This window comes from Herpailurus yagouaroundi, unplaced genomic scaffold (assembly GCF_014898765.1).
Source record: "Herpailurus yagouaroundi ecotype Mexico unplaced genomic scaffold, PumYag 28, whole genome shotgun sequence".
Taxonomy (NCBI): Eukaryota; Metazoa; Chordata; class Mammalia; order Carnivora; family Felidae; genus Herpailurus; species Herpailurus yagouaroundi.
Window position 1 is genome coordinate 136894705 of NW_024412376.1, and position 24744 is coordinate 136919448.

The window sequence follows — 24744 nt, forward strand, 5'->3', positions numbered from 1 at the left end:
ACCTCAGTTCAACCTTTTTTCCTTTTCGGTGAACATACAATTCAATCTAGCAATTCCCAAAACGCTCCGCTCAACTTTAAAATGCACAAAATGCTAGATCCGCACCACTAGGACTTGTGCAGACTTCCAACCCAGACCCGCTTACACGACGTGAGCGGCGCGTCCGCCGTGGTTGGTGTGCACAGCGTACGTATTCTTGTCGAAATCCCGGGGCACAGACTGACGATTTCAACCGATCAAGAAAGCAGCCTTTTAAGTCCTTCTTCTTGTGGCCACGTCACTGGTCCGTGAACAGAGTGCTCGGCCAGAGCCTGACTTCCTATGAGAACTACTCTTACGGGAACCTACAAGGAGCTTTAATAAACCGCTTCATTCTACTTATTAGGAACACAATATAGCAAAAAGCACGGGCTTCCAAGTGTTCCTAAAAGCATCTCCCGCCTAAGGATGCCTGTAACGCTGTGTCATCTATACTTAAGAAATGCTTCCCATCAGGGTGGGCACTACACAGCCTCCCAGCCTTCTACCTGTGCTACTGAGGATGTTTTTACATGAGCAGAGCTCTCTGCTTTGCTTGGATTTTATCAGGTAAAAAAGACGAATTAAATAATAATTCCAACACTACAGCAGCAAAATCCCCACCTTGACGGAACTTTTCAGCTCTCACTTTCTGAAAGCTAGGCCAGACCACAGAAAGATTTATCAGGTGGAACTCTGGAATCCTTCCAGCTCCTGCAGATCTCGGTCTGCTTTATCTTCAGGGCCAGAGTCCTTGTTGGCTTCTTAATAAGCTCTCAAGGGACATTTCTGTCATCGTTTACCTTATCTTGACAACCACTAAGGGAAGGGTTAGGGATCCTTTCAGATGAGATCTCTAGGTAAAGCAGAACTTTTCTCATTTCCAGCTCTATTTTGCATAATGTCAGCAAACAGTAGCAACTAGGAAAGCACAGTTGAAAATATTAATCATTTTGATTTATTTTAAAGAGCACTATAATGTCTGTAAACGAATCTTTGAAACTTAAGATGATAACTGTCAATCCATCTCACTTAAAAAGGGAAGTCAAGGGGCGCCTGGGTGGCGCAGTCGGTTAAGCGTCCGACTTCAGCCAGGTCGCGATCTCGCGGTCCGTGAGTTCGAGCCCTGCGTCGGGCTCTGGGCTGATGGCTCAGAGCCTGGAGCCTGTTTCCGATTCTGTGTCTCCCTCTCTCTCTGCTCCTCCCCCGTTCATGCTCTGTCTCTCTCTGTCCCAAAAATAAATAAAACGTTGAAAAAAAAAAATTAAAAAAAAAAAAAAAGGGAAGTCAAATACCACTTCACACCCACCGGATGGTTATCCTAAAGAAAGTAACACGCGTGGGCAAGGATGTGCAGAAACTGGAACCCTATGCACTACTAACGGGAGTGCACGACGCTGCAGCCACTGTGGAAAATATAACGGCGGTTCCTCAAAAAATTAAATGTGTAATTACCATATGATCCAGCAATTCCACATGTGGGTATATTCCCAAAAGAACTGAAAGCAGGAACATGAACAGATACTTGCACACCAACTTGAGAGCAACATCACTCACAACAGCCAAAAGGTGAAAACAACTCAAACGTCTATGGACAGATGAATAGATAAATGTGGTATAAACACAAAATGTGTTACTAGTCAGCCTTAAAATGATATAAAATCCTGACACACGCTACAACGTGAATACACCTAGGAGATGTTATGCTAAATAAGCCAGTCGCCAAAGGAAGCATGAGTCCACTTAGATGACACACTAGGGCCATCACATTCACAGAGACAGAAGTAGAGTGGTGGTGGCCAGGGAGCAGGGGAGGGGCAGAGGGAGTTACACTTCAGTTGATTCTCCACTTGGAAAGATTACAAAGCTCCAGACACAGAAGTCGGCAATGACCACATAACAACGTGGATCTACTCAATGCCACTGAACTGTACGCTTTAAAAAGGCTAAAATGGTCAGTTTTATATCACATATACTTTCACCACAATTACGCAAAAAGGAAAATGAAATCCAAATAGCAATTGTGTTCTTCTCTACACAAGTAACGCTTATTAGGAGTATTCTAGGGGCGCCTGGGTGGCTCAGTCGGTTGAGTGTCTGATGCTTGATTTCGGCTCAGGTCATGATCCCAGCGTTGTGGGATTAAGCCCCGCGTCAGGCTCTGCGCTGAGTGTGGAGCCTGCTTGGGATTCTCTCTCTCTCTCTCTCTCTCTCTCCCCCTCCACCCCTTTGCCCCGGATCATGCTCTCTCTCAAAAATAAAAATAAAACAAAGAAGTATTCTACAGACATAGGAAATTATCACATCTGTTTTGATGCTTACAAAAACATAGGCCGTTTAAATCCTGTGACTTTCCTCAGAATCGCACACAAAGTTTTAGAAATCCTCCTATAAATGGAAAAAAATGCAAAAGCAAGGAGAGAGAGGAAATGAGCCACTTCAATGGCAGGGTCCCTCAGAGGATCATCATCACAGGCTTACCTTGTTTTCTGCCCCTCGCCGCAGGCCCAGAAATGGAGCATCTCTCTCTTCCCACCTGAGGAAGATTCCCTCTCTCGTTCAGGAAAGGTCTCGTCTGTTCCACTCTGACCCACCCGGCCCTTGTGGCTCTGGATGTGCTGAAACCTCCCCAGCTGCACAAAGCTGGGTCAGCTGGCTCTCCCCCCCCCACACACCCCCCACCCCGGCACAGCCTTCTCCTGGGGTGCAGCTGAGGGGCAGGTAACAGGGAGGGCTTTCCCTCACAGGAGGACTCCTGGACTCACACACTAGTTTACCCCTACACTTCACTCACTCTTGATTTACTTCCCCCTAAAATGTGCATATGACCAATCCCCTTTCCTCTCACAATGCGCTAAAGATCAAATTGGTAACAGTGCAAGTTACAGCACCTCGCACAGTGCCTGGCACACCTTAAATGCTCAACAAATATCAGCTGCAAATGGTAACATTTACCACAGTTTCTCCTGACACCAAATTTCTAGAAACTATCATCCACACTCAGTCCTTTTTACTCTTTCCCTTCGGCTCAACTGCAACCCTCCTTCTGCCCCCTTCACTCCATGAAAACTGTTCTGGCAGAGGTTACTGATGACCTTGTAATTGAAACACTCGGTGGAAATTCTTCAGCTCATATCTTAACTGGATCTCTTCATAGCAGCCAATAGGGCTGATCACGCACAACCTTGATAAATGCCATGCAGCCGGTAGGCAGCTTCTGGCTCTCTACTCAGAGCCCCTTAGAGGGGCGATGGTAGACAGGGATGTGGATGTTTATCTTCAAATCCTGAGCACCGAGCACAGTACAGAAGACACCCTCAGCATACTGACAGTTCACCTGTAATCCCTGTAACTAACATGAGCCTCAGGCAGAACCTTTCAAGGAATGCAGACTGCCTAAGGTTTTCCTGGGACCTTTAAGTCCCGAAATGTTAAGGCTTGAAGGGGGCCCCTACTCACCCTCTATCCGCTCACACAGCTTGTGCAGGCCCTGCAAGGGGCAGCCCTCACACAGCTGGGCAGGTGTTTTAGCCGTCTGCTGCACCGCAGCCACAGTGAAAGCCTGCTTCAGGGTCATCATAATCTCATCAACCTGATCAGAGAGAAGATAGCAAAAAGCCCATTTAAGATGAGTGGAGCTGGGGCCCCTGGATGGCACAGTCGGTTAAGCGTCGGACTTTGGCTCAGGTCATGATCTCACAGTTTGTGGGTTCAAGCCCCACGTCAGGCTCTGTGCTGACAGCCTGGAGCCTGCTTCAGATTTTGTCTCTCCCTCTGCCCCTCCCCTGTTCATGCTCTCTCTCAAAAATAAATAACAACAACAAAAAGATGAGTGGGGCTGAGGGGTGCCTGGGTGGCTCAGTTGGTTAAGCCTCCCACTTGGCTCAGGGCATGATCTCATAGTTTGTGATTTGGAGCCTCATGTCAGGTTCTGTGATGACACTGCAGAGCCTGCTTGGGATTCTCTCTTTCTCTGCTCCTCCTCTGCAGGGAGGAAGGGATAGATGGATGGATGGAAGGATGAATGGATGAATAAAGAAAGACATAACTTAAAAAATAAATAAACTCAAAATAAATAAATAACTTAAAAAAAAGATGAGTGGGCTGAGATTTCAGGACTCTGCAAAGACTGAGTATTTGAAGATTTGGGGGGGACCACTAATCACTGACAAACATAGTCATTATCGTAATATCTGCTAGGATTATAGTCTTAAAAACACTACCTAGATGTTCAAAACGCTTAAATGAGCTAAGATAAAAACTAAAACCATAAATTAAATACTGACAAAAAAGCCAACTCCTCTGGACCAAAAATCCAAAATGACATTTTTTAACGCTGGGCCAGAGGGCAAAGTGAGCAGATTCCACAAAAAACAATGAAAATTGAAGACACATGCCCAAATAAGTCTTGTATGTATACTAGCTAATTGTTGAATAGTCATGATGAATAACTGAAGCCAAATAATGACACACTGATGAAGCTATATGGTTTGCTAAGGGAAGAAAAAAATCAGTGAGGTTGAAATTCCACATGAATAAGGTTTCCAGGGGAGAACTCTCAGTCGCACTTACCAGAGCCTCATTTGTGCACTGAAACACGTAACAGACGAAATGAAAGCCTCCGCCCCCTGAAGCCTCTCGGCAGATAAACCCGAAATGGTCCACGTGTCTAATACCCTGTTGAAGGCAGGGAAAAGAGGAAGGAACATTGAGCTGTATCCACAAGACGCACAACTGTCAGAGGGCAACTTAAGACTGACACAGCACAGTCTGACTGACCGGAGCACTATAAAATTAGTTTCTCAGATTTTCTGAAGCACAGTTGATACCAAACGTTACATTAGTGTCAGGTGCATGATGCAGGAATTGGATCAGTCTGCGTGTTATGCTATGCTCACCACCAGTGTAGCTACCATCTGTCACCATCCAGTGCGATTAGGATACCCCTGACTATACTCCCTAAGCTGTACCTTCCATGCCTGGGACTTATGCATTCCACAACCGAAAGCCTGTATCCCCGACTCCTCTCCCCTCTGGCAATCATCAGTTTGTTCTCTGCATATTTGGGTCTAGTTCTGCTTTTTGTTTACTCATTTGTTTTTTAGATTCCACATATAAGTCAAGTCATGTGGTATTTGTTTTTCTTGGATTTATTTCCCTCAGCATAATACCCTCTAGGTCCATCCATGTTGTCACAAATGGCAAGAGCTCCATCCTTTTCATTGCTGTGTAATATTCCAGTGTGTGTGTGTGTGTGTGTGTGTGTGTGTGTGTGTGTGTGTGCGTGTACATCTTCTTCATCCATTCATTTATGCGCACTTGGATTGCTTCCATATCTTAGCTACTATATAAATAAAGCTGCAATAAAAATAGGAATACACCTATCTTTTTGAATTAGTGTTTTGTTTCTTTGGATAAATACCCAGTAGTGGAATTACTGGATCACATGGTAGTTCTATTTTTAATGTTTTGAGGAACCTCCATACTGTTTTCCACCATGGCTGCACCAATTTACATTCCCACCAGCAGGGTGCCAAGGGTTTCTTTTTGTCCACATCCTTGCCAACACTTGTTTCTTGTCTTTTTTATTTTAGCCATTCTAACAGGTATAAGGGGATAGCTTACTGAGATTCTGATTTGCATTTCCCTGATGACTGTGATACTGAGCATCTTTTCATGTGCCTGTTGGATCTCTGTATATCTTCTTTGGGAAAATGTCTATTCAGCTCCTCTACCTGTTTTTCAATTAGATTATTTGTTTTTCTGGTGTTAAGTATTTTACCTATTTTGCATATTAACTCCTCACAGGATATATCATTTGCAAATATCGTCTCTCATTCAGTAAGCTGCTTTTTTCATTTTGTTGTTGGTCTCCCTCTCTATGTAAAAGCTTTTTATTTTGGTTTAATGCCAAAAGTTTATTTTTGCTTTTGTTTCTCTTGCTGGAGGAGATACCTGGAAAATTCTGCAATAGCCAATGTCAAAGAAATTACTGCCTATATTTTCTTCTAGGAGTTTCATGGTTTCATGCCTCACATTTGGGGCCTTTGTTCCATTTTGAGTTTATTTTTGTGTATCGTATAAGCAAGTGGTCCAGTGTCCTTCTCTTGCATGTAGCTGTCCAGTTCTCCCAGGGCCACTGTTCAGCAGATGGCCTTTTCCCCACTGTATACTCTTGCCTCCTTTGTCACAGACTAATTGACCATACGATTATGGGTTTATTTCTGGGCTTTCTATTCTGTTTCACTGATCCATGGGTCCATTTTTGTGCCAGGACCATACTGTTTTGATTACTACAAGTCTGTTGTCTGTCTTAATATCTGGAATTGCGATACCTCCAGCTTTGTTGTTCTCAAGATTGCCATGGCTATTTGGGGCCTTTTGTGGTTCCAGACGATTTTCTCAGATATTTTAAATATCTAAAAACATCTCTCAAATATGAAGATTAACAGTGTTCTCCTAAAATGTTATTCTGGTTACCCCTATAATACAAGAACAACTGAAAACCAGAGTTTTTACTGTTCATTTTAGTACTAAAAGGAAGTGCAGAAAAGTGGACACAGAAAGAGGAGAACTTTTCTTAGGTATTAAAGAAAAACTACCTCAAAAATCCAAAGTAGATAAGAGATTAATGAAGAAACACAACTACATGCGCACACACACACATGCAAACACAGTCACAGAGCTTAAAAAAAAAGTTTTAACACACATTTGTACTCCTAAAACACAAGTACTTAACTGGTATTAAGAATGAGTCACAAAGCATACACACAGAGAGTAGAGAGGCTTTTAAATGTAAGATATTAAGGCCAGGGTTGTACGCTACTGTTTCTCAAGAGCTCTTCTGAATAAATATGTAAACTTGTTTTGAAAGTATCAGCTAAGAGGCACCTTGATACAGATAAGACCTAGAGCATAATTATTAATACGTGAGTATCTCCAGAAAGCACCAGCATGCAGAGATACAAGTGCTATGAACTTGAAGTTCGGGTCGTCATGTCAACTTGTAAGCTGCACCCTTTAGGAAATGATAAAACTGTCATACGAAAAACCAAACCTTAAACATTAACATTTCAATAGAAATAGCAGCAAATTGAGATTAAATTCTGTGGATAATCTCAGGCTGAACATTTTCCAATAAATGGGCAATCACTGACATATCTCAATCAACGCTCCCCAACAGCAAGGTAAACACATGCCAGGCATTAATTCTCTGGGGAAGAGGATTTGGAAAAATTTATTTTGCAAATGGTTCCCTATCCAACTACAAAAGGAACATTCTTTATTTTCACATTTTGGGAAAAGGGTTCAAAAGAGAAATTTTTTTTATGTAGATCATGTTATAAATCAGCAATGAGATTTTTGTTACATCTAGTTATGAGAAAATGGAAGTGAGGAAATGAGAAGCCGGACTTTTTAAAAAATAGCCGAACAATGACTTTAAATGACCTCATATTTGTTAGGAAGATCCTGAATACAACTGACATAGCTTATTATAACTGATTCTCCAGAATCTCTCTATGAAACACGCCTAGGGAGACTATCAAGAAAGAATCAAGTAGGCATTGTATTCTGAGGAAAACATCCTTAAAGATAATCACTAATTCAAAGAAGAAGAAATAATGACTGGCACCCAAAAGAAGTGAAGAATTTTTATACAGTAGAAATGAGCACCTATTTAAAAACATTTACATGTATATATATGAATACATATAGTAAAACACGCACACACACATCTGGAAATTGTGACTACAGAACGTTACCACCAATAATTGAAAAAAGAAAAGTAGATGATGTATTCTCTCCAGATTACCGTTGCTGACAGCAAACTTAACTTCAAAATTATATGTAAATTTTGCCTTAATACACCAAATCGAAGAAGAAATGCAAGATCCCAAATCAAGTACACCCAGAAAGTGTACATCTTGCAACCTTTTAGCACTTCTGTTGAATGACAGATAATAAAAGAATTCATTAAAAATTCAAATGCCAATGAACCAATAACCCATCTCCATTTACCTGAGAGCAAAAGGATATTTCCTTAAAGTTTTTCTCCAATGCTATTTTTTTGGTGTCAGGACTGATGAGGTAAACTTCAGACTGGCCAATCTTAAAAGACAAAAAAAAGAAATCAGTTTTTCATGAAAATTGAACTCAAATTTATCATACAAACATTCTTGTGTTGTGACCTATGGAAATGCAGAAGAAGAGGGGCAAGCTCTTCTAAGGTTCAAGTTCACTGCAAGTTCAAGTTGCAAGTTCACTGCAGAGGATGACCAGCTCCTGGGGCTCCGGTTTACCCTGGGGATTTCAGGCAGCACCTCACGTGTGTGAGTACATCCACCTGTGTAAGGCAGCGGTCTTCTTTTTTTTAATGTTTATTTATCTTTGAGCGAAACAGAGAGAGAGAGAGGCAGAGCATGAGTGGGGGAGGGGAAGAGAGAGAGGGAGACACAGAATCAGAAGCAGGCTCCAGGCTCTGAACTGTCGGCACAGAGCCCAACGTGGGGCATGAACTCACAAACCGTGAGATCGTGACCTGAGCCGAAGTCGGACGCTTAGCTGACTGAGCCACCCAGGCGCCCCTAAAGCAGTCTTCTTTGAGATGAAAGAACCAAATATCCAAAAGTTAGCAACCAAACCTCAGATGCCACATCTCCCCTTTGTAAGAAGTGAGGTGTCTATAAAAGCGAATCTTCCAGAAACAGTTCTCTTTTGAAACTTCCAAAACACTTTCTAATGACATTTTTTTTTTTTTTAACTGCAAAGTCTTTTAGAATTACTGTTAAAATAAGCTACCATGGTTGAGTACATACTATTTGTTAGGCGTTCAAATACCACTTACTTGACTTTTTAAAGTTAGAGCATTAGGGCCTCCTGGGTGGCTCAGTTGGTTAAGCATCTGACTTAGTCTCAGGTCACGATTAGGATCCTCAGGTTAGGATTCTCTCTCTCCCTGTCTCCCTCTGCCCCTCCACAGTTCACTCACACACACGCTCGCTCTCTCTCTCTCTCAAAATAAATAAATAAACTTAAACAAATTAAAAAAAATAAAGTTAGAGTATTAGCATATGTTAACACTGCCTTACAGCTTTGGGTCAGCACAATAAACGCCATTACAGCAGAAGACTGTGTTGCCACAACCCATCCCTGCCTCAAGGGCCTTCTCATTTGCTGCTCCCTGAATTCACGATACTCCTACTAGCAGAGTATCTAGTTGGCCACACTGAACCTCTGCTCAGTGGAAAATCACTTCCTCCAAGGAGCCTTCCTGGAATCCTTAGATATTCTCACAGCACCCTCTACTTCCTTCTCCTTTGTGGCATTTATCACAACTGTAATGAGGCCATTACTTGTACAATCGGTTGTCAGTCCCCCTTACTGGAATCTACCTTCCATGTGGGCAGAGACCATGGCTGCCCTATTCACTGCTGTGACTTCTAGCATTCTGAAAGGGACCCTACACACAGCAGTCACACACTAAGTACTTGAAAATACATGCGCTGAGTAGCTTTCACAATGACACCACTATCTTTTTAAATACAGATCACAGACTAAAAGCCTGAATGCCAACATAGCTCTTTTCAGTACACTGGTTAACAATGAAAACAGCCCTATTTACCCACTGACACATCGTCTTCATCTTAAACCTGCTTACATCCAACAACCCATTAGCCTAAGTGGCAGCCTCCTTACCTGTCGGCCATCTCACTGTGCTGAGTTAGGCACAAAAACATTACACTTATGGTAATTTTGCTCTCACTAGAATATCAGCCGTGACATTCTAGAAGGGGGCTGAGAACAATCAGTTCCCTATACCATCAGAGGCCAGCTCCCTGCTGGGACAGCCCCGAGTCCCGTCAGCTCAGACCCAGAGACTCCCAAGGAGGGCAAGCCCATACAGAAGAGCCCAGAGCAGCACGGAACCCAGGAATCCCAAGCCGAGGACAGCTTCCCTATCCATTTCCTTTTCTGGTACTTGTCTATTAGTTTACCAAACCTCTTCTAGAAAACAAGGGAGTAAGCAGTTGGCTGAACTATTATTTCAGTTTGGGTATAAATTTTAAGTATCATATTCTCCCCAAACCAATTACTCTGATTAACAAAGGATAAATATTTTATAATTTAACAGAAACAGTAAAGAGGGAGTAATTTCCAATTAAAAGATTTTGTTGAAATATATTTCTTGAAATTAATGTAGATTTTTAAAAAATCCTTTTGGAGTCTCTTACATGTGTCACCTGTTCCTTCCATTGAAAAGGTACCTTTCAACCAAGAGGGTGGGGAGTGGGTAGAGATAAGAACATACCAGTCGGTTAAGCGTTCGATTTTGGCTCAGGTCATGATCTCATGGTTCATGAGTTCAAGCCCTACACTGGGCTCTGTGCTGGTGGTGCAGAGCCTGCTTGGGATTCTCTCTCTCTCCCCGTCTCTCTCTCTCTCTCTCTCTCTCTCTCTGCTCTTTCCCCACTTGTGCTCTCTCTCTCAAATAAACTTAAAACAAAAAAATGATTGATTCTCTTTAGGTTTCCAACTATAATTTTATTTATTTATTTATTTTTTTTAATTTTTTTTTCCAACTATAATTTTATATGTATCTTTTTTAATGTTTGTTTTGAGAGAGAGAGAGAGAGAGAGAGAGAGAGAGAGAGAGAGAGAACACGCGCGCACAGAGGAGGGGCAGAGAGAGAGGGAGACATAGAATCCGAAGCAGGCTCTGAGCCGTCAGCACAGTGCCGGACATGGGGCTCGAACTCACAAAATGTGAGATCATGACCTGAGCCAAAGTGAGATGCTCAACCAACTGAGCCACCCAGGCGCCCCTCCAACGATGATTTTAAAGGTCTAAAACTAAAGGATTTTATCCTGAGAAAAGGATTATTTGCTCTAAAATTAGATAGATTCACACATAAATCCAAAAGCAATTTACTAAGAATCCATTCTCCATAAAGATTTCTTTTGAACGTGTATCTCACACTGGGGATGAGCCCGGGGCTTGATGATATTTTACCGTGAAGAGCATAGTTCGATTTTCCTCAATATCTGTCGGCTGCACAATATTGTGCCCGCTAATTAGGTGGTTCTCAATGTCGTTTTCCTCAAAGGACCTGAAGAGACTACTACTCCGAAGGCTTCCATCTTGAAATTCCTTCTTAAAGGCCAAAGAGCGCAGGCCGGGCTGGGAGAAGGATTTGCGCATGGGCCTCCCGCCCTGCTCCCCATTCCCCACCGGCTGGAGCACAGACCGGAACTTATCCGTGAAGGAAAGCCCTCCCACAGGATTTGGGGTTTCAGAATCCTGGGAGACCAAGTCAAATTCGGCTTTCCTGCTGCAGCTGACATGATTGAACTTCTCGATGCACTCGTCGATCAGGGCCGGAGGGGCCTTCTTGTGAGCCACTGTCACCCGGCCACAGAAGAGCACCTCAAACTTCTTGGCAAACGTCTCATCGAACTCAGACGGGCAATGCAGCTCCTCCTGGCGGGCAATCTTCCCGGCCTGTCGGATGGAGCTGATGATCTCAGGCACCTGCCAAGAAAGGAAGAGTGTTACTTGGAACATGCTGTAGTAGGTATGCCCACGCTGGTGCGCACACACGTGTGTGTACACACACACACACACACACACACACGGCAGGAATATGCGAGGAACCAACGCTATGCTCTCCACAACCCCTCCACTGCATACTCCATGGTACTGACGCAGGATCCGTGGGGAATCCGGGACTTTCCGGAAATGTCTTCCCACGAGATGCACAACTTTCAGAAAGGAAAAGAGGAACAATACTGAGGAAGCACCTCTTATGTGCGAGGGCCTACGTTAGGGGACTGACATGCCCACAACACTCCACAAGGTTGAGTGACGAGCCCACGGACACACAACCCAGTGTGGCCGTGGAGTCAAACGTGGCTTAGTCCCTCTTCCAAGCCACACTGCGCACCCTCTGCGGCAGCTGTCACCTCCCAAAGAGATCTGTCTCCGATGTGGCTCCACCAAAACGCTCTCCTGCATTTCAGGGCGGTAGACCTTGGAGTGTCTTCCGCAATAAATGGGTGGGATGACCATGACAAGTGAGGACGGCAATTATCTTATCAAATACTTCTTCAAATCACAACGCTGTTATTTTCTTCAAAGACAGCTGACAATGTACTACTCGGTCCCATACTTCCTCACAGTTGAGCAGTGCTGACTGCAGAGCTAGAAGGTTTTAACCAAGGAGTGAGTAACCAAGGCTGTATCATTATCACGGCAACACACTGGGGCCTCTTCCCACAGAGACTCCAAGCCTCTGGGTTCAGTGCAGAGTCACGATCAAGAGAACGAACAAAAGGGTCTCATGTGCTATCATCATTCCTACGGCAACATCCTCTCATCGTGAGCTGCCAGCAAGAGCCTTCAAAGCAGCAGCAGATATAAATCTGCGACCACAGTAAGCACCTGTGTGGTCACTTAGATGAAGTACGGCCACGACACTAACACAAGACGGGCATGAATTCAATCTTGCTAAGGAAGGACCTAGTTTTTGTTATGACCTAAACCACAAAGCAATTTTTTTCCCCTTTTTTCTATGTAAGAAAATTCAATTTAAGGCCCAATACCCATAGGCTCAATGTCTTCCGACAACATTATAGAGGAAAGAACAGCAACAACAAAAAGCCTGTGACAATTCAGGTCAAAGATCAGCACATACAATAAAGGGAGATACCTGCAGGTTTAGAATGTATGCTTATATCCCGTAAGGCCCAATGGCTCCAAAGACTTTTCTTTGTGATTTCATATCAAGCACATCTTAAAGACGGAATCTCTGCCATAAAGATTATGATATACCCTTCCAAGGTATTTTATCATGCAAGGAGTTCAAATATATCTAGGTATATTCTATATTTTAAAAATTGATTCCTGAAGCATAAGAGCCAAACAATACTAAATAAGCCAACATTGCAGCATATGTCAAGCCTCTATTTGCACCGAGTATGTGCTTGTGCTGTAGCACAGGCCACTACTGCCAAATCGCATAGCACACGGAAGCCTGGAGACGGTTAATGTGAAAGATGACAGGACTGAGAGGGAGGAAGCCCAGGTTCCATTCACACCTTTGCCAACGTGTCACTACAGGCCCTTGGCAAAAACTGCCTCAGTTTCTCTCAAAACAAACAAACAAACAAACAAAGCTTATAAGATTTTTCAGGCAAAGTTATTTTGGCAAAGAATTTTCAAAGGAAAACAGCCAATTCCTGCAGTAAAAAAACCTCGCCGCATTTCTGAGCAAGTGTATGAAATTATTTTGTCAGGAGTCACATGAATCTTTCCCATTGTTGAACTTACTCTCTGAACAGAAAAGTCAAAGCTTACACAGCCTTCTGAGGCTTGTTAGAATAACTTCATTTCTGTACGCTGGACCTTCCACTGCCTCTGAGGTGGTGGCGTTTTTCATTATATAATCAAAGGAGAGAGAAAATGTGTGAAGTCTCATGAACTTACGGTGACTCGGTAGCAAACAACACAGACACAAGTAAGACACCGAGTGGAGAGCCTGACAGGGGTCCCTCACTTCACAAGCTCAGAAGAGGCTGAGGAGCTCATCACAACCTCGGTCAGGGTTGAGGTTGTGGAAGTTTTTCCGACCGCCATTCGCTCCTACACAGTAATCACCATCCTCTCGAGGCAGGCTTTAAGTCCAGGACCAGAGCCCTCCTCCTTGCTCCGGTGAGTTGCAATACGAGTATGAAGGAGAGGACTGGGTTAAAAAGAATCACTGGGATCCTAACAAGAGCCTAACCATCTCAGAATATTTGACAGAATACTGTCAAACATAATACAGCATAATACAGCAATACATTGTGAACACTTACAAATCGAATGTTTCAAAATCACCGTAAGTAAGATAGGAGACTTTTTAAATAAAAAATGGGCTCCACTTGTGTGTAAGTTTGTAAATCCGTGGTTCACTTTAGCAGAACAGGCCTGGAGCACTGCTTTTCGAGAAATGAAGGCACAACATCCACTTGCGATGAATCATGAATTCTCCATCCTTTGTGACTCTGTCCTGGACCCACCTACACTGTTAATTGTTACAGGAGGGAACTGAGTCATGTACCTCATTTTATTTCCAAACCTTTTTCTAGGTATCACTGGACGCCAGGAGGTAGGGGTCCAGAAGCAAGCCAGTCCTGCCCAGGCAGGGAGTGGGGCCCAAGGATCTTTAGCCAGAACGTGTACAGTCCTGAGATGGGGTCTGCTGGGGGCCTGAACGCAGATGGGAGTCGAGAGCAAGGCCGGGTAAAGGATTCTGGAAGACCGCACACACAAGAATCGGCAGCTATCTGGGTGGGGGAGTTGAGGGCATGAAAGACAGCAGGTGGCTTGGAGAGACTGCCTCAGGCTGCGAACACAGGAGGAGGTTGAAGGAGACAGGAGGAGCTTGGCTTCCGTACAGGCTCAGTGACAGTAGGAGGGCTTGAGAGTAAAGGCATCTAGTGGGCAGTTGGGCAAGTGGGCCTGGAGTCCAAGACAGGACACGTAGACTGGGACGTCAACGGCTCACGTACAAGCGGCGGCTGACACCCCGGGGAACAGAAAAAGGGGAAGCAAAGGCAGAAGGCAAGGATGGGACCGTAGGCTACACGGATGTCTCAGATGCAAAGAAACTGAGGGAGTGAAGGCAGAGGAGGAGAAAGGGAAGCCGTCAAGGATGACATCGGAGAGGTCAACCGAGGGAGAGGAGGCCGTGGAGAGTCAGCAGTGGCTGGGGATACGTAAAAGTAAATAAAGGGGGGATGCCAATTCTAACCCCCAAAATAAACAAACTTAACCAAAAAGGGTCTCAAGGTAAAACTTCAGGCTATCAGAACATATACTTCAAATTACAATATTGACCGCAAACACAGTGACCCTTTTAGGGCAAATACATCAGGCCAGTGGGGTTTACTTCCATTGATACAATCTAAAAAATACTTTTTTTAGCGTAGCCACAGCTGTAATATCTACGTCATTTCTGACCACAGATCAGCAGCAGAGTAAATCAAAACTAACTACAGTAAAAACAAGAATCTGAAAAGCATCATACTGCAATAAATTCAATAATGGTTTGAGATTTTATTTCCTTTTACACTGGGAATCACAACAACAAAAAAAGTTAATTAAAATGATTCCCCAACAATGAAAAAAAAAAGGCCCTGTTTAGATATAAAATTTCTTAAACTGCTCTTCTGTCAGCCTATTTGAGTTTATACTAAAGCTCCTTCTTAAAGTAAATCTGCATCTTATTTCACAACCACAACAACTTTCTCCTGATTTCACAGTAACAAATGCAGAATTCACACGGTAACACTACATATATATATGGTTTCTGCAGCAGGCTTAAGGGAGTATTGTTTTAGAAGTCACCAGAAAACCATAGTATAAGACAGTTAGAAACATTCACTTCCATAAATAAAGTCCTCATTTAAACATTTGGGTCAACTGTTTTGGTAAGGATTTAGGGATTTTAAAGGATGATAAACACATAGCAAGTGTAATTTTATTCACAAGGACTTAGGAAAGAGCTTCTAAAACAATATTTGGAATGAAAAATCATTTTATGTTACATTTATACCTGGTGTTTTGCTGCCAACTAGTAACAAATAAGTATTAACTGAATCTGAAGAAGCCCATATTTGTGTTTAAAATTCTAGCAATTTTTCCTATTATTTAACATTAAATCCTTCCCAAACTGCAAAAATACAGCAGGCCACACTGTGCTTTGTCCCTTGGATGAAATGTCCTCTCACTGCAAAAAGTTAAAACAACATGCTAAGGGAAAATTATTCTGCATAATTATTTTCCAGAAGGAACAGACTTGTGTTTCAATTTTGTCGGTAGTGAGTGTTTTTTTGTATTTGTTGGTCAGAAAGAAGGTAAATAGGGGAAGAAAACTAAATTAAACCAAGTATTTCCTCTAGCATATATGCCTTGAATTTTATACAAAATACTTAAGAAAATATCTTCTTACGAGTGCTCATTACTTAAATTATTTAAAGAGAATAAAACACCTGTCTCACACCATCCGGATAAGACATACGTGAACACTCATATTGTCCAACAGCTTGGCCTGCTGAGACTAGAGTCAACACAGAGATGTGAATACACTCCAACAATGAATAAGACAGGACTTCTCCTGACCTGAGAGGCTCACAGTCTAGGAAATAAGAGACACTCTAAATATATGATCTCCAGTACAATGTGACAGATGCTAGAATACAAACATGAGCAAAGCGGCTGAATGTGTGCTAGACAAGGCCGGTCCTGAGTAGAGGCCTCTCTTATCTGCCTGTCGGTCATGGAGCCTCACGGTGAAGGCCCCAGCTCCTGCTTTATGCTTACAATTAGCCCAAAGGTCAGACTCATGGGTTCGGTCTTCCTGAGAGATCAGACTTGCTCATTAGCTGACTGAGGAAGCAGCTGGCACGTAAGAAATGCTAATGACCGATGGCCCCTAACACGGGGCCACCCACCTCATTCATCCCATCCTTCTGTCCGTTGGGTCTTGATCTTTCCTCCTGTGTAAAACAGAAGTAGTATTCGGCTTCTCTAGTTCTGAAATGGCAAACTGGACAAACTCTTAGCTTTCAAACCCCATGAAAAGAAGTCTCTGCAAACACAAAACCCAGCATCCTACTCCAAAATAATCATTTGAAAGGTTCACTACAACCTTTTGACCAAACCAACAAGTTTCTACAAATGTTTAAAACAATGAGACTAAAACCAACATAAATGATTTAATGGCTGCAGGGGCTGAGGAAAGAGGGTGGAAAAGGTAAGCAAGGAAGAGTAAAAGAAGGGATCACTGTTAGATTGTGCAATTATTTTGTAAATTTTCTAAAACGATATTTAAAAGTCTTGATTGGCTAGCATAAATACTGGTAGATCAATGCAGTAAATCACTGAATGCTCAACTTGGGGAACAGAAGGCCTCAAAATCCAGTCCTCTTCAGCTGAGGCATTGGTTCTCAACTCAGGATTTAAAAAAAAAAAAAAAAAACAATGTCTAGACCCACCCCAGCCTGGATGAAGCAGCCTGTTTGGAGGTGGGGCCCCGGCACCTGCAGTGTTCAGAAGCACCGGGCAGCTCTGATGGGCAGAATCCCTGATGTATCTGTCACCGTCCTTCCTCATGTCCCAAGGTAAGGAATGCTCGCTCCTCACCCTGTCCCCCCGCACCATCATACCCAAAACCTATGGACTATTAAGGTCCTAGGGGAGCTGTGTGCTTTAGCAGCATTGAGGCAGACCACCAGCACAGCCCCATACCATGTTTGTAGCAGACATAAACAAACTAGTGAAGACAAACAAACAAAAAAATCGCCACACAGATATTTGACCAGCCGTTTATACCATTTAAGGACAAATTTGATTTGCAAATAAATTCACCACATCTCCAAGGTCTCAGCTCTTTAAATGCATATGTGTTAATGTCCTATAAGAAATGCTACTCTATAAATCTGATCAAAGTTTACTAACTTAATCTCTCAAAGATTAAGAAACATTCACAAATATAATAAACTAGCAGTTAATCACAGCAATCACCCAATGTTAATATGTATGTCACATAATCTTTGAAAAGGGACACTGAGATCCCTTTTCTACAAGGCAGGAACTATAAACATGTAAACGTACTGAGAGAAAACATTAAACAAAGCTCCGGTTCCTTCTCCAGGATGAATGCCACAATCAGTTTTTATAAATGATGCCCTTTAGAAATTCTGCCACTGACAAGATCATGAATAAAAGAACATTTGGTCATATAGTGTATATTTATAAACAAAACAGCAAAATCAGCTAGAGGACTGGGCACCACTATAGTTTGCTTCTACCTAAAATCATCTACGACCAAATACATTGAACTTATTAAAACCGATTTTCAAACTAGCAAGTGCCCATGTATTGTCTTGTCATGTCCAAATCAATCTTAGGTGAAACACAGGAGATATGGACCCTCTACCAGGCAACAGACCCACGAGCCTTTCCACCTGTTCCCATTTATACCTCAAAACAAAAGTCCTTGAGAATCTCAGGACAGTTAAAAGCAGCTAAAGCCTTAGTGCAGGAGCCGATACCCCAGCCCAGAGCACCCCAAGCAGAGATGCATCCTGACTCACCAACAGATGAGTGCAAGGATGGTCACAGCATTACTAACAGTCAAAAACTAGAGACAAAACATTGCCCAGCTACAGCAATGACAAATATGCTATATTCATATAATCAAAAACATGTAGAGGGAGGATGAACAAGCTATTCTATGTGTAACAACATAGGTAAATATTCACAATGGTCATGTTGAGTGAAAACAACAGGTATAACAGAAGCACATGGCAGAATTTCACTTTTGCAAAATTTCAAAAACAGGCAAAACTAAACTATGAAGACAGAGGACAGGATAGTGATTATCTCTAGAGGAGTGACAGGGAGTGGGCCTGTGGGCTTCTGGACTGTTCGGTTTCTTCATCCAGGTGCTGACTGTACAAGATTTTTCAAACTTTGAAGGCCCCGAGTACACGACTTATGTATAATTCTGTTCATATAACATCAATGGAATTTTATGAAAAAATAGTATTTTCACAAGCACAATAGAATTTGATTGAGAAAGGGTAAAACAACTATCCCAAAGTTACCCTGCTAATGAGCTGAAGAGTCAGGACAGCACCTGCCTGATGCCAAGACACATCCTCTTACTACCCAAGACTTCATTCTCAATTCAAAAAGACTTCCCAGTTCCTGCAGTGGTCCACATGTTTTTTTGTTTTTGTTTTTGTTTTTGTTTTTGTTTTTTGCTTTGGGAGTTTGTTTTGCCTACGTAGAATCCAGTGCCCTCTCCCCTAATAATAAGTAGTACCTTGACTCCCTCTCATTCCCATGGTTAGGTCCCAGTCCCACCTCATGAGTGGACTGGCAACCCCAGACTAAACCAACCAGCATATTCTATCACCCCACCCTACCATATAATTAGTTCAGGGTTGGTCACCCAATCCAGACCAGGACTAGGCCCACGCATTTTAAGGAACTGGTATGAAAAAAACAAAAACAAAAACAAAAACATGCTGTGGCTCTAGACCAGTGGTTCTCCAATCAGGAGCAATTCTACCCACCACAAGCCCCCCAGGAGACATTTGGCAATGTCTGGAGATACTGGTTTATCACAACCAGAGGGTAACATAACCGGCACCCAATAGGTAGAGGCCAGGGATGCTGTTGTGCATCCTACCAGGGACAGGACAGCCCCACAACAAAGAACTATCCTCCCCCAAATGAAGTATTGCCCAGGTTGAGGAATCCTGCTTTTGGACTTAGAATTCTGAGGACTAAGCCTGGAATTGCTGGTGCATCACAAATAGAGCCATGCTAGACAGTTCCAGAGGAGGTGAAACAGAGACAAGGAGGCAGAAAATGCAAGAGAGAATGATGGTTCTGATGTTTGAGGACCTGGATCCAGCCATACCTGAAGCAATCCACTGGGATTCTTATGACAATAAATTTTAGATTATGCCATTTTACACTGGGTGTCTGTCATCTGCAACTAAGAGTCCTGTTCACACTCCTACCAGATAAAAATCTATGCCAAATTCTATGGTGAATACAAGGATGAATCACATAGATCCTATTCTTCAGGGAACCTACAATCTAGACAGAGGGGATAAAAAATACACAAATGACCAAACTGAGTAGAACACCAACACTACAGGAGAGGTGCTAAGGAGGGTAGGAAGATAGAGAAATGCAAATTCTCAGTACGGAGTGCACTTCAAATTATTAAGAGCAAATAGGAAGATTTAAAGCTGAAGCTTTACCAAATATTCACCAAAATTCTGCCCTTAGAATAAAAGCAGCCAGCAAAGACGCTCAGGGAGTCCAACTGACTCATTTTTTTCTCTATAAAAAAAGGGAATATATAACATTTTAGATCACATCAAAAAACGTTCAGAAAGAGCCGAAGTAGGTTTCACGTGTGAATGACTTGATTACACATGACTCCCATGCCTCTCCACACCCTGCCATGCTGAATGAGAAAGGACTGCAATCATATGTGATACACAAAAGGACCAGAAACAGGACCAAAAAAGAGAAATTTACAAGGTATGCACACACGTATTACACGGAGGTCTTCATATATAACACACAAAAGGACCAGAAACAGGACCGAAAAAGAGGAGAAATTTACAAAGTATGCACATACGTATTACACGGAGGTCTAAGTGAGCCACTGGGAGATCAGCAGGCTCCTACTGAGAAGAAGGAACAGAGAAGAGGAACACCTTGCACCTTCCAAGGGCTGAGGGCAGGTCTAGGCCCCATCGCCGACCTGGCCAGGCTGAGGTGTGAAAGGGCCAACCTCAAAAACCATGAAAAACCACTTCTCAGTAATACCGCCTCCTTTTTTTGTTGTTTTTTATAATTTTTTTTCAACGTTTTTATTTATTTTTGGGACAGAGAGAGACAGAGCATGAACGGGGGAGGGGCAGAGAGAGAGGGAGACACAGAATCGGAAACAGGCTCCAGGCTCCAAGCCATCCGCCCAGAGCCTGACGCGGGGCTCGAACTCACGGACCGCGAGATCGTGACCTGGCTGAAGTCGGACGCTTAACCGACTGCGCCACCCAGGCGCCCCTACAGCCTCCTTTTTAAACACAGCAGCAGGATGTATTCTGCAGTCATCTTTTATTTCCAGTAAGTTTAATACACATCCATGTAAAAGAAAATACAGCAATACTTAAAGTTGCCCGTATAATCCCAAAGGCAGAAATATCCACAGTTAACAGCTTGTTTTTCTTCTGACAGGAGGTGGTTCTTTGAGCATGCTGAATGCTAATTTCCTTTACCAAAAACAAACAAACAAACAAACAAACAAACAAACGTGAGCACAGGATCAGTGTTCTGCAACTAACTTCTACCGTCATGGACATATTGCACTGACATGCCATCCCTCAGAGAAGCATCTCATTCCTTTCTGATAACCTCAGCATCAATTCCATTCACTGCAAACGCTGTACACACAGAAACACATGCAAATTTAAACCTACTCAGGATCCAATTCCAATGCCCCTCTTGTCAGCTGTCACAAACTCTGCTCAATAATATGTCATTTTGGCAAACGTGTGATGAACATCCCAACCTCTGCATAAACCGCCTGGAGCCCTAGCAATTGTTTGAGTAGCTGGGTGTTTGTGTGCATGTTGTGAGCAGGAGGTGAGTGGGGGCGCAGGAGAGGTGGAAACGATGAGAAGGAACCCAGTACTGCTTACTAGACCAGAGAGAAGCATTCCACTGGAGGGAAAGGGCTCTTTACGAGCAGAAAGCGAAACAGAATAACCCCTAAAAAGACAGAGATAAACTCTCACAGCTGCAGGTCACAAGGCTGAGAAGAGTCAGCCCTAACTCCTGCCCCAGCTGCAGCCATGCACCTGCTACACTGCCAGATCCTAAGGGCAATTCTGTAAGTGGAATGCTGAAATAGGGCCCCCCAACCTCGGCAGCTTCAGGTGCATGTCTCGGCAGGTCACCCACTTCTTAGAACCTCGGACTCTTCTTCTATCACAATGAGGTATTGCCAGCTAATTGGAGGTTGTTTTGAGGATAAAATTAAACAATGAATGGAACAGTTGTTAGTATAAAGCCTGGCACATATTCACTCCCAATAATTGCTAGCCGTTGCCATGTTTACAAAGAAAAGGTCAGCTCCCCATGAAAGTGACAGTACCTGAGGAGCCCGAGCCACTTGAAGCAGCCCTGGGGTTTGAAGCCCCAGCTGGACGGTAAGAGAAGTACAGGACCACTGAGACACCAGACACCTGAGCAAAGACGCCACCTTGGAAGTGAGGATGCCTTGCTGCCCCACAGGAAGCCAGGCAGACAAACAGCCCAGTGGAGCCCTCCCAAATCCCTTACCCACAAAATCGCATGCATAATAAATGGTTGTATTAAGCCAATTGAAAAAACTTTTAACTAAAGCAACAGTACCTAAAGGAAATGGGCTTGCTATTATGCCAAGGGCCTTTCAGTACAGAGCTGATGAAGATTTATTCTATACCAGCCAGCAACAGATAATGCCAAACACATTAAAAATTTGATCATCTTTCCAAACATCCAGTAGGCAACACAACTCTCCCCGACCTCACCCCACCCTCCAACCTTCCAGCAATCCCACACGTGTAAAAGCAGGAATGCTCTGATTCAAATGGAGCTGAAAAAGCAGAACACTCCCTTCCCCTCCTTTAGCCAGACCTGAGGGAGCACAACAACCCACAGGAACAGCGTGGAAACTGCTACCTACAAAACACACAGGTCTGTGGGTGGCAAGCAGTTTTTCTGGCGTTCAGGACAGGCCTGCAAACTTCGGAGCATAGGACACCAAATGCCTGAATGTCTGCTCCAAGAGTGAATTATTGTCTGTTTTGCTCACTGATGCAGCCCGAAGTGCCTGGGATGGTGCCTGGCACAGAGCAAGTACTCAATAAATGCTTAATGTATGGTGGCAATTGAAAATAAAAATTTAGGGACTTCAAGGTTTTAAAGTGATGAGAACTATCTCAAGCAGATCTTAGAAGAGAACCATGATAACTCTGTAATATCTCTAACACGATGTACGAGCGTATGCATGCAACAAGTATTTGCAGAGGACAAATGCTGCAAAAATAGTAAACCGGAAACAGCGGGACTAAGTCCTTTTGGATCATAAGATTTTTCTAGACAGCTGAAGGCCAATCCCTTTAAACGCCTAAGCTATTTTTATTTTCAGATGGGAATTTTCAGATGGGAATCACTGAGTGCATTTCTTTTCAAAGACCACAGAGAATGAAGTTTAACCTTTTCGTTGCCGCGATGAGCTACGTGTATGGCACGAGGGCTGTAGTCGTGCTGAGCTGTGTACTGCCGTGGGCTAAAGCAACCGGCAAGACTGTAATGGGATTAGTAGGCGTCTTGGGTGAGAGCCGGCACCCCAGCTTTCCATCAACATCTCACATTCCCAACTCACCTCCCAAAGCCAATGCTGGCAGGCTCTTCTCTCAAATGCATTCACCCTGAAGGAGAGGTTCCTAAATTTCTGTCTTGACCGCATGGTGAAGCCTATGGGCCCTTCTCAGAAAAAAAGTTTTTACATGTACAAAATACAACACAAGGGAATACAAAAGAACGTAATTACACTAAAAGGGAATAATCCAAGTAATTATGATATAGTATGTGCTTATTCCCATATTTGACAAGATCTAGAGGCAAGTCAAATAAATGCTGTAATTCAAAGTAATGATAAGCATCCAGAGTATTTTTTAGAAATGTGTAACTATTATAATGCCATATGAAAATAACTGGTTTTGTCGATGTTACCATCACAGGAGCTGCTAACGCTACTGGATCTGATGACTGTGTTAATAACTGAATAAAATGTTAAATTTTAGTTAGAAAGAAGTTAGTAAAAATAAAGATGTAATTTTTTCCCCAGTTCATGGACAGCCTCCCCTCAGATCCCAGGTTAAGGGCTCTTGGACTACTGGAAGCCCAGCGGGTAAGGGAAACCAGCTACCTACAACTAACTCAAAGACAAGATCACCCCCACCACCACCAGGCATCTGTCTCGGGGCTGTAGTGTGTTTGCACTGTATATATGAATAATGCAACAACACCACGCCATTCCAGTGCAAACATAAATCCAACTGGCGATGGGGAAGCTCCACCAGAAGCCATAGCCATCAGAATCTACAAAGAGAAACTAAAATGGCAAGGGGCCATCAATATGGAAAGCAAATTCTAACTGGGTAAAACTCAAGTGTCCATAGTTAGAGTTACAGAATTAATTTCTACATAATGTACATTCTTCATCAGTATAAAAAGATTACAACTCTTTTCAAAGATTACCCAGATCCAATTTAAGTCTAATGTGATTTACTGCCCAGCTAGTCCCTGAATATGACAATTCAGTTTAATATCAGATGGAAAATTATTTTCTACTCTAAATTTTATATTATCCCTACCATTGGGAGAAGAGGGAAAATGTGACAAATGCCTCTGAATCCTCATTTCAGGAAACTTATTTGGGTTGCAGGTCACATGTGACAACCTCAGACAGGCAGAGAACCCTTTATTCTAGAATGTCCTTCCATCCACTCTCCACTACCATCTGCCCATTCTTCTAGATCCAGTTCAAACCTCTCCTCTGCTCCATTCCCCAGGTTCCCATGGCACCTGGCCCTCTACTGTCACCTAGGTCACAACACTGAGTCTGTCTCCCACACCACACTTTGGTTAGGGGGTGGAAGGGTGTCTAACTCATCATGTGGACCCTGCAGACCTTGTCCGAGCATTTACTTAACACACAACTTGAATGCAAGAGGCAAATAAATGGCAGTTTTCGGTTTCTCCACCTTAATGTGCAAAGTGGATACTGCAATACTAATTAAACTCAATTTAAATATTTTACTTGAAAATACACCAAAGTGCTGTAGGTGAACTCTAAACTGAAATGAAACAATAAGGGCTTTATTTTCTAGCCTTACCTAAAATCAGGTAGAGAAAGTATGACCCCAGTATTTTATATAACCAACTGCACACTGTCAGAAGGAAAAACCAAACTTCTAACACCTCCACTTACATGGAGTTAATACAGCATCTCAGGCACCACCACCATCTATGGGGGCTAACTGCCAGACATCGTGCTTTACACAGATACTCTCACTGAATGCTCACCCCACACCTCTGAG

The 24744-nt window shown here is 43.0% G+C and overlaps 1 protein-coding gene across 5 annotated transcripts in view; it reads right to left on the bottom strand.

Annotated features, from left to right (window-relative positions):
• The window catches only part of TBC1D1 (TBC1 domain family member 1), a 230000-nt gene that overhangs the window by 110521 nt on the left and 94735 nt on the right, over positions 1-24744 (bottom strand). For all 5 annotated transcript variants that reach the window (XM_040485972.1, XM_040485961.1, XM_040485950.1 and 2 more), the window contains 4 exons: positions 11030-11548; positions 8038-8127; positions 4591-4695; positions 3478-3610 (listed from right to left, as the gene is read on the bottom strand). In XM_040485972.1, coding sequence (XP_040341906.1) covers positions 3478-3610; positions 4591-4695; positions 8038-8127; positions 11030-11548 — 847 coding nt within the window. The remainder of the gene's footprint in view (positions 1-3477; positions 3611-4590; positions 4696-8037; positions 8128-11029; positions 11549-24744) is intronic.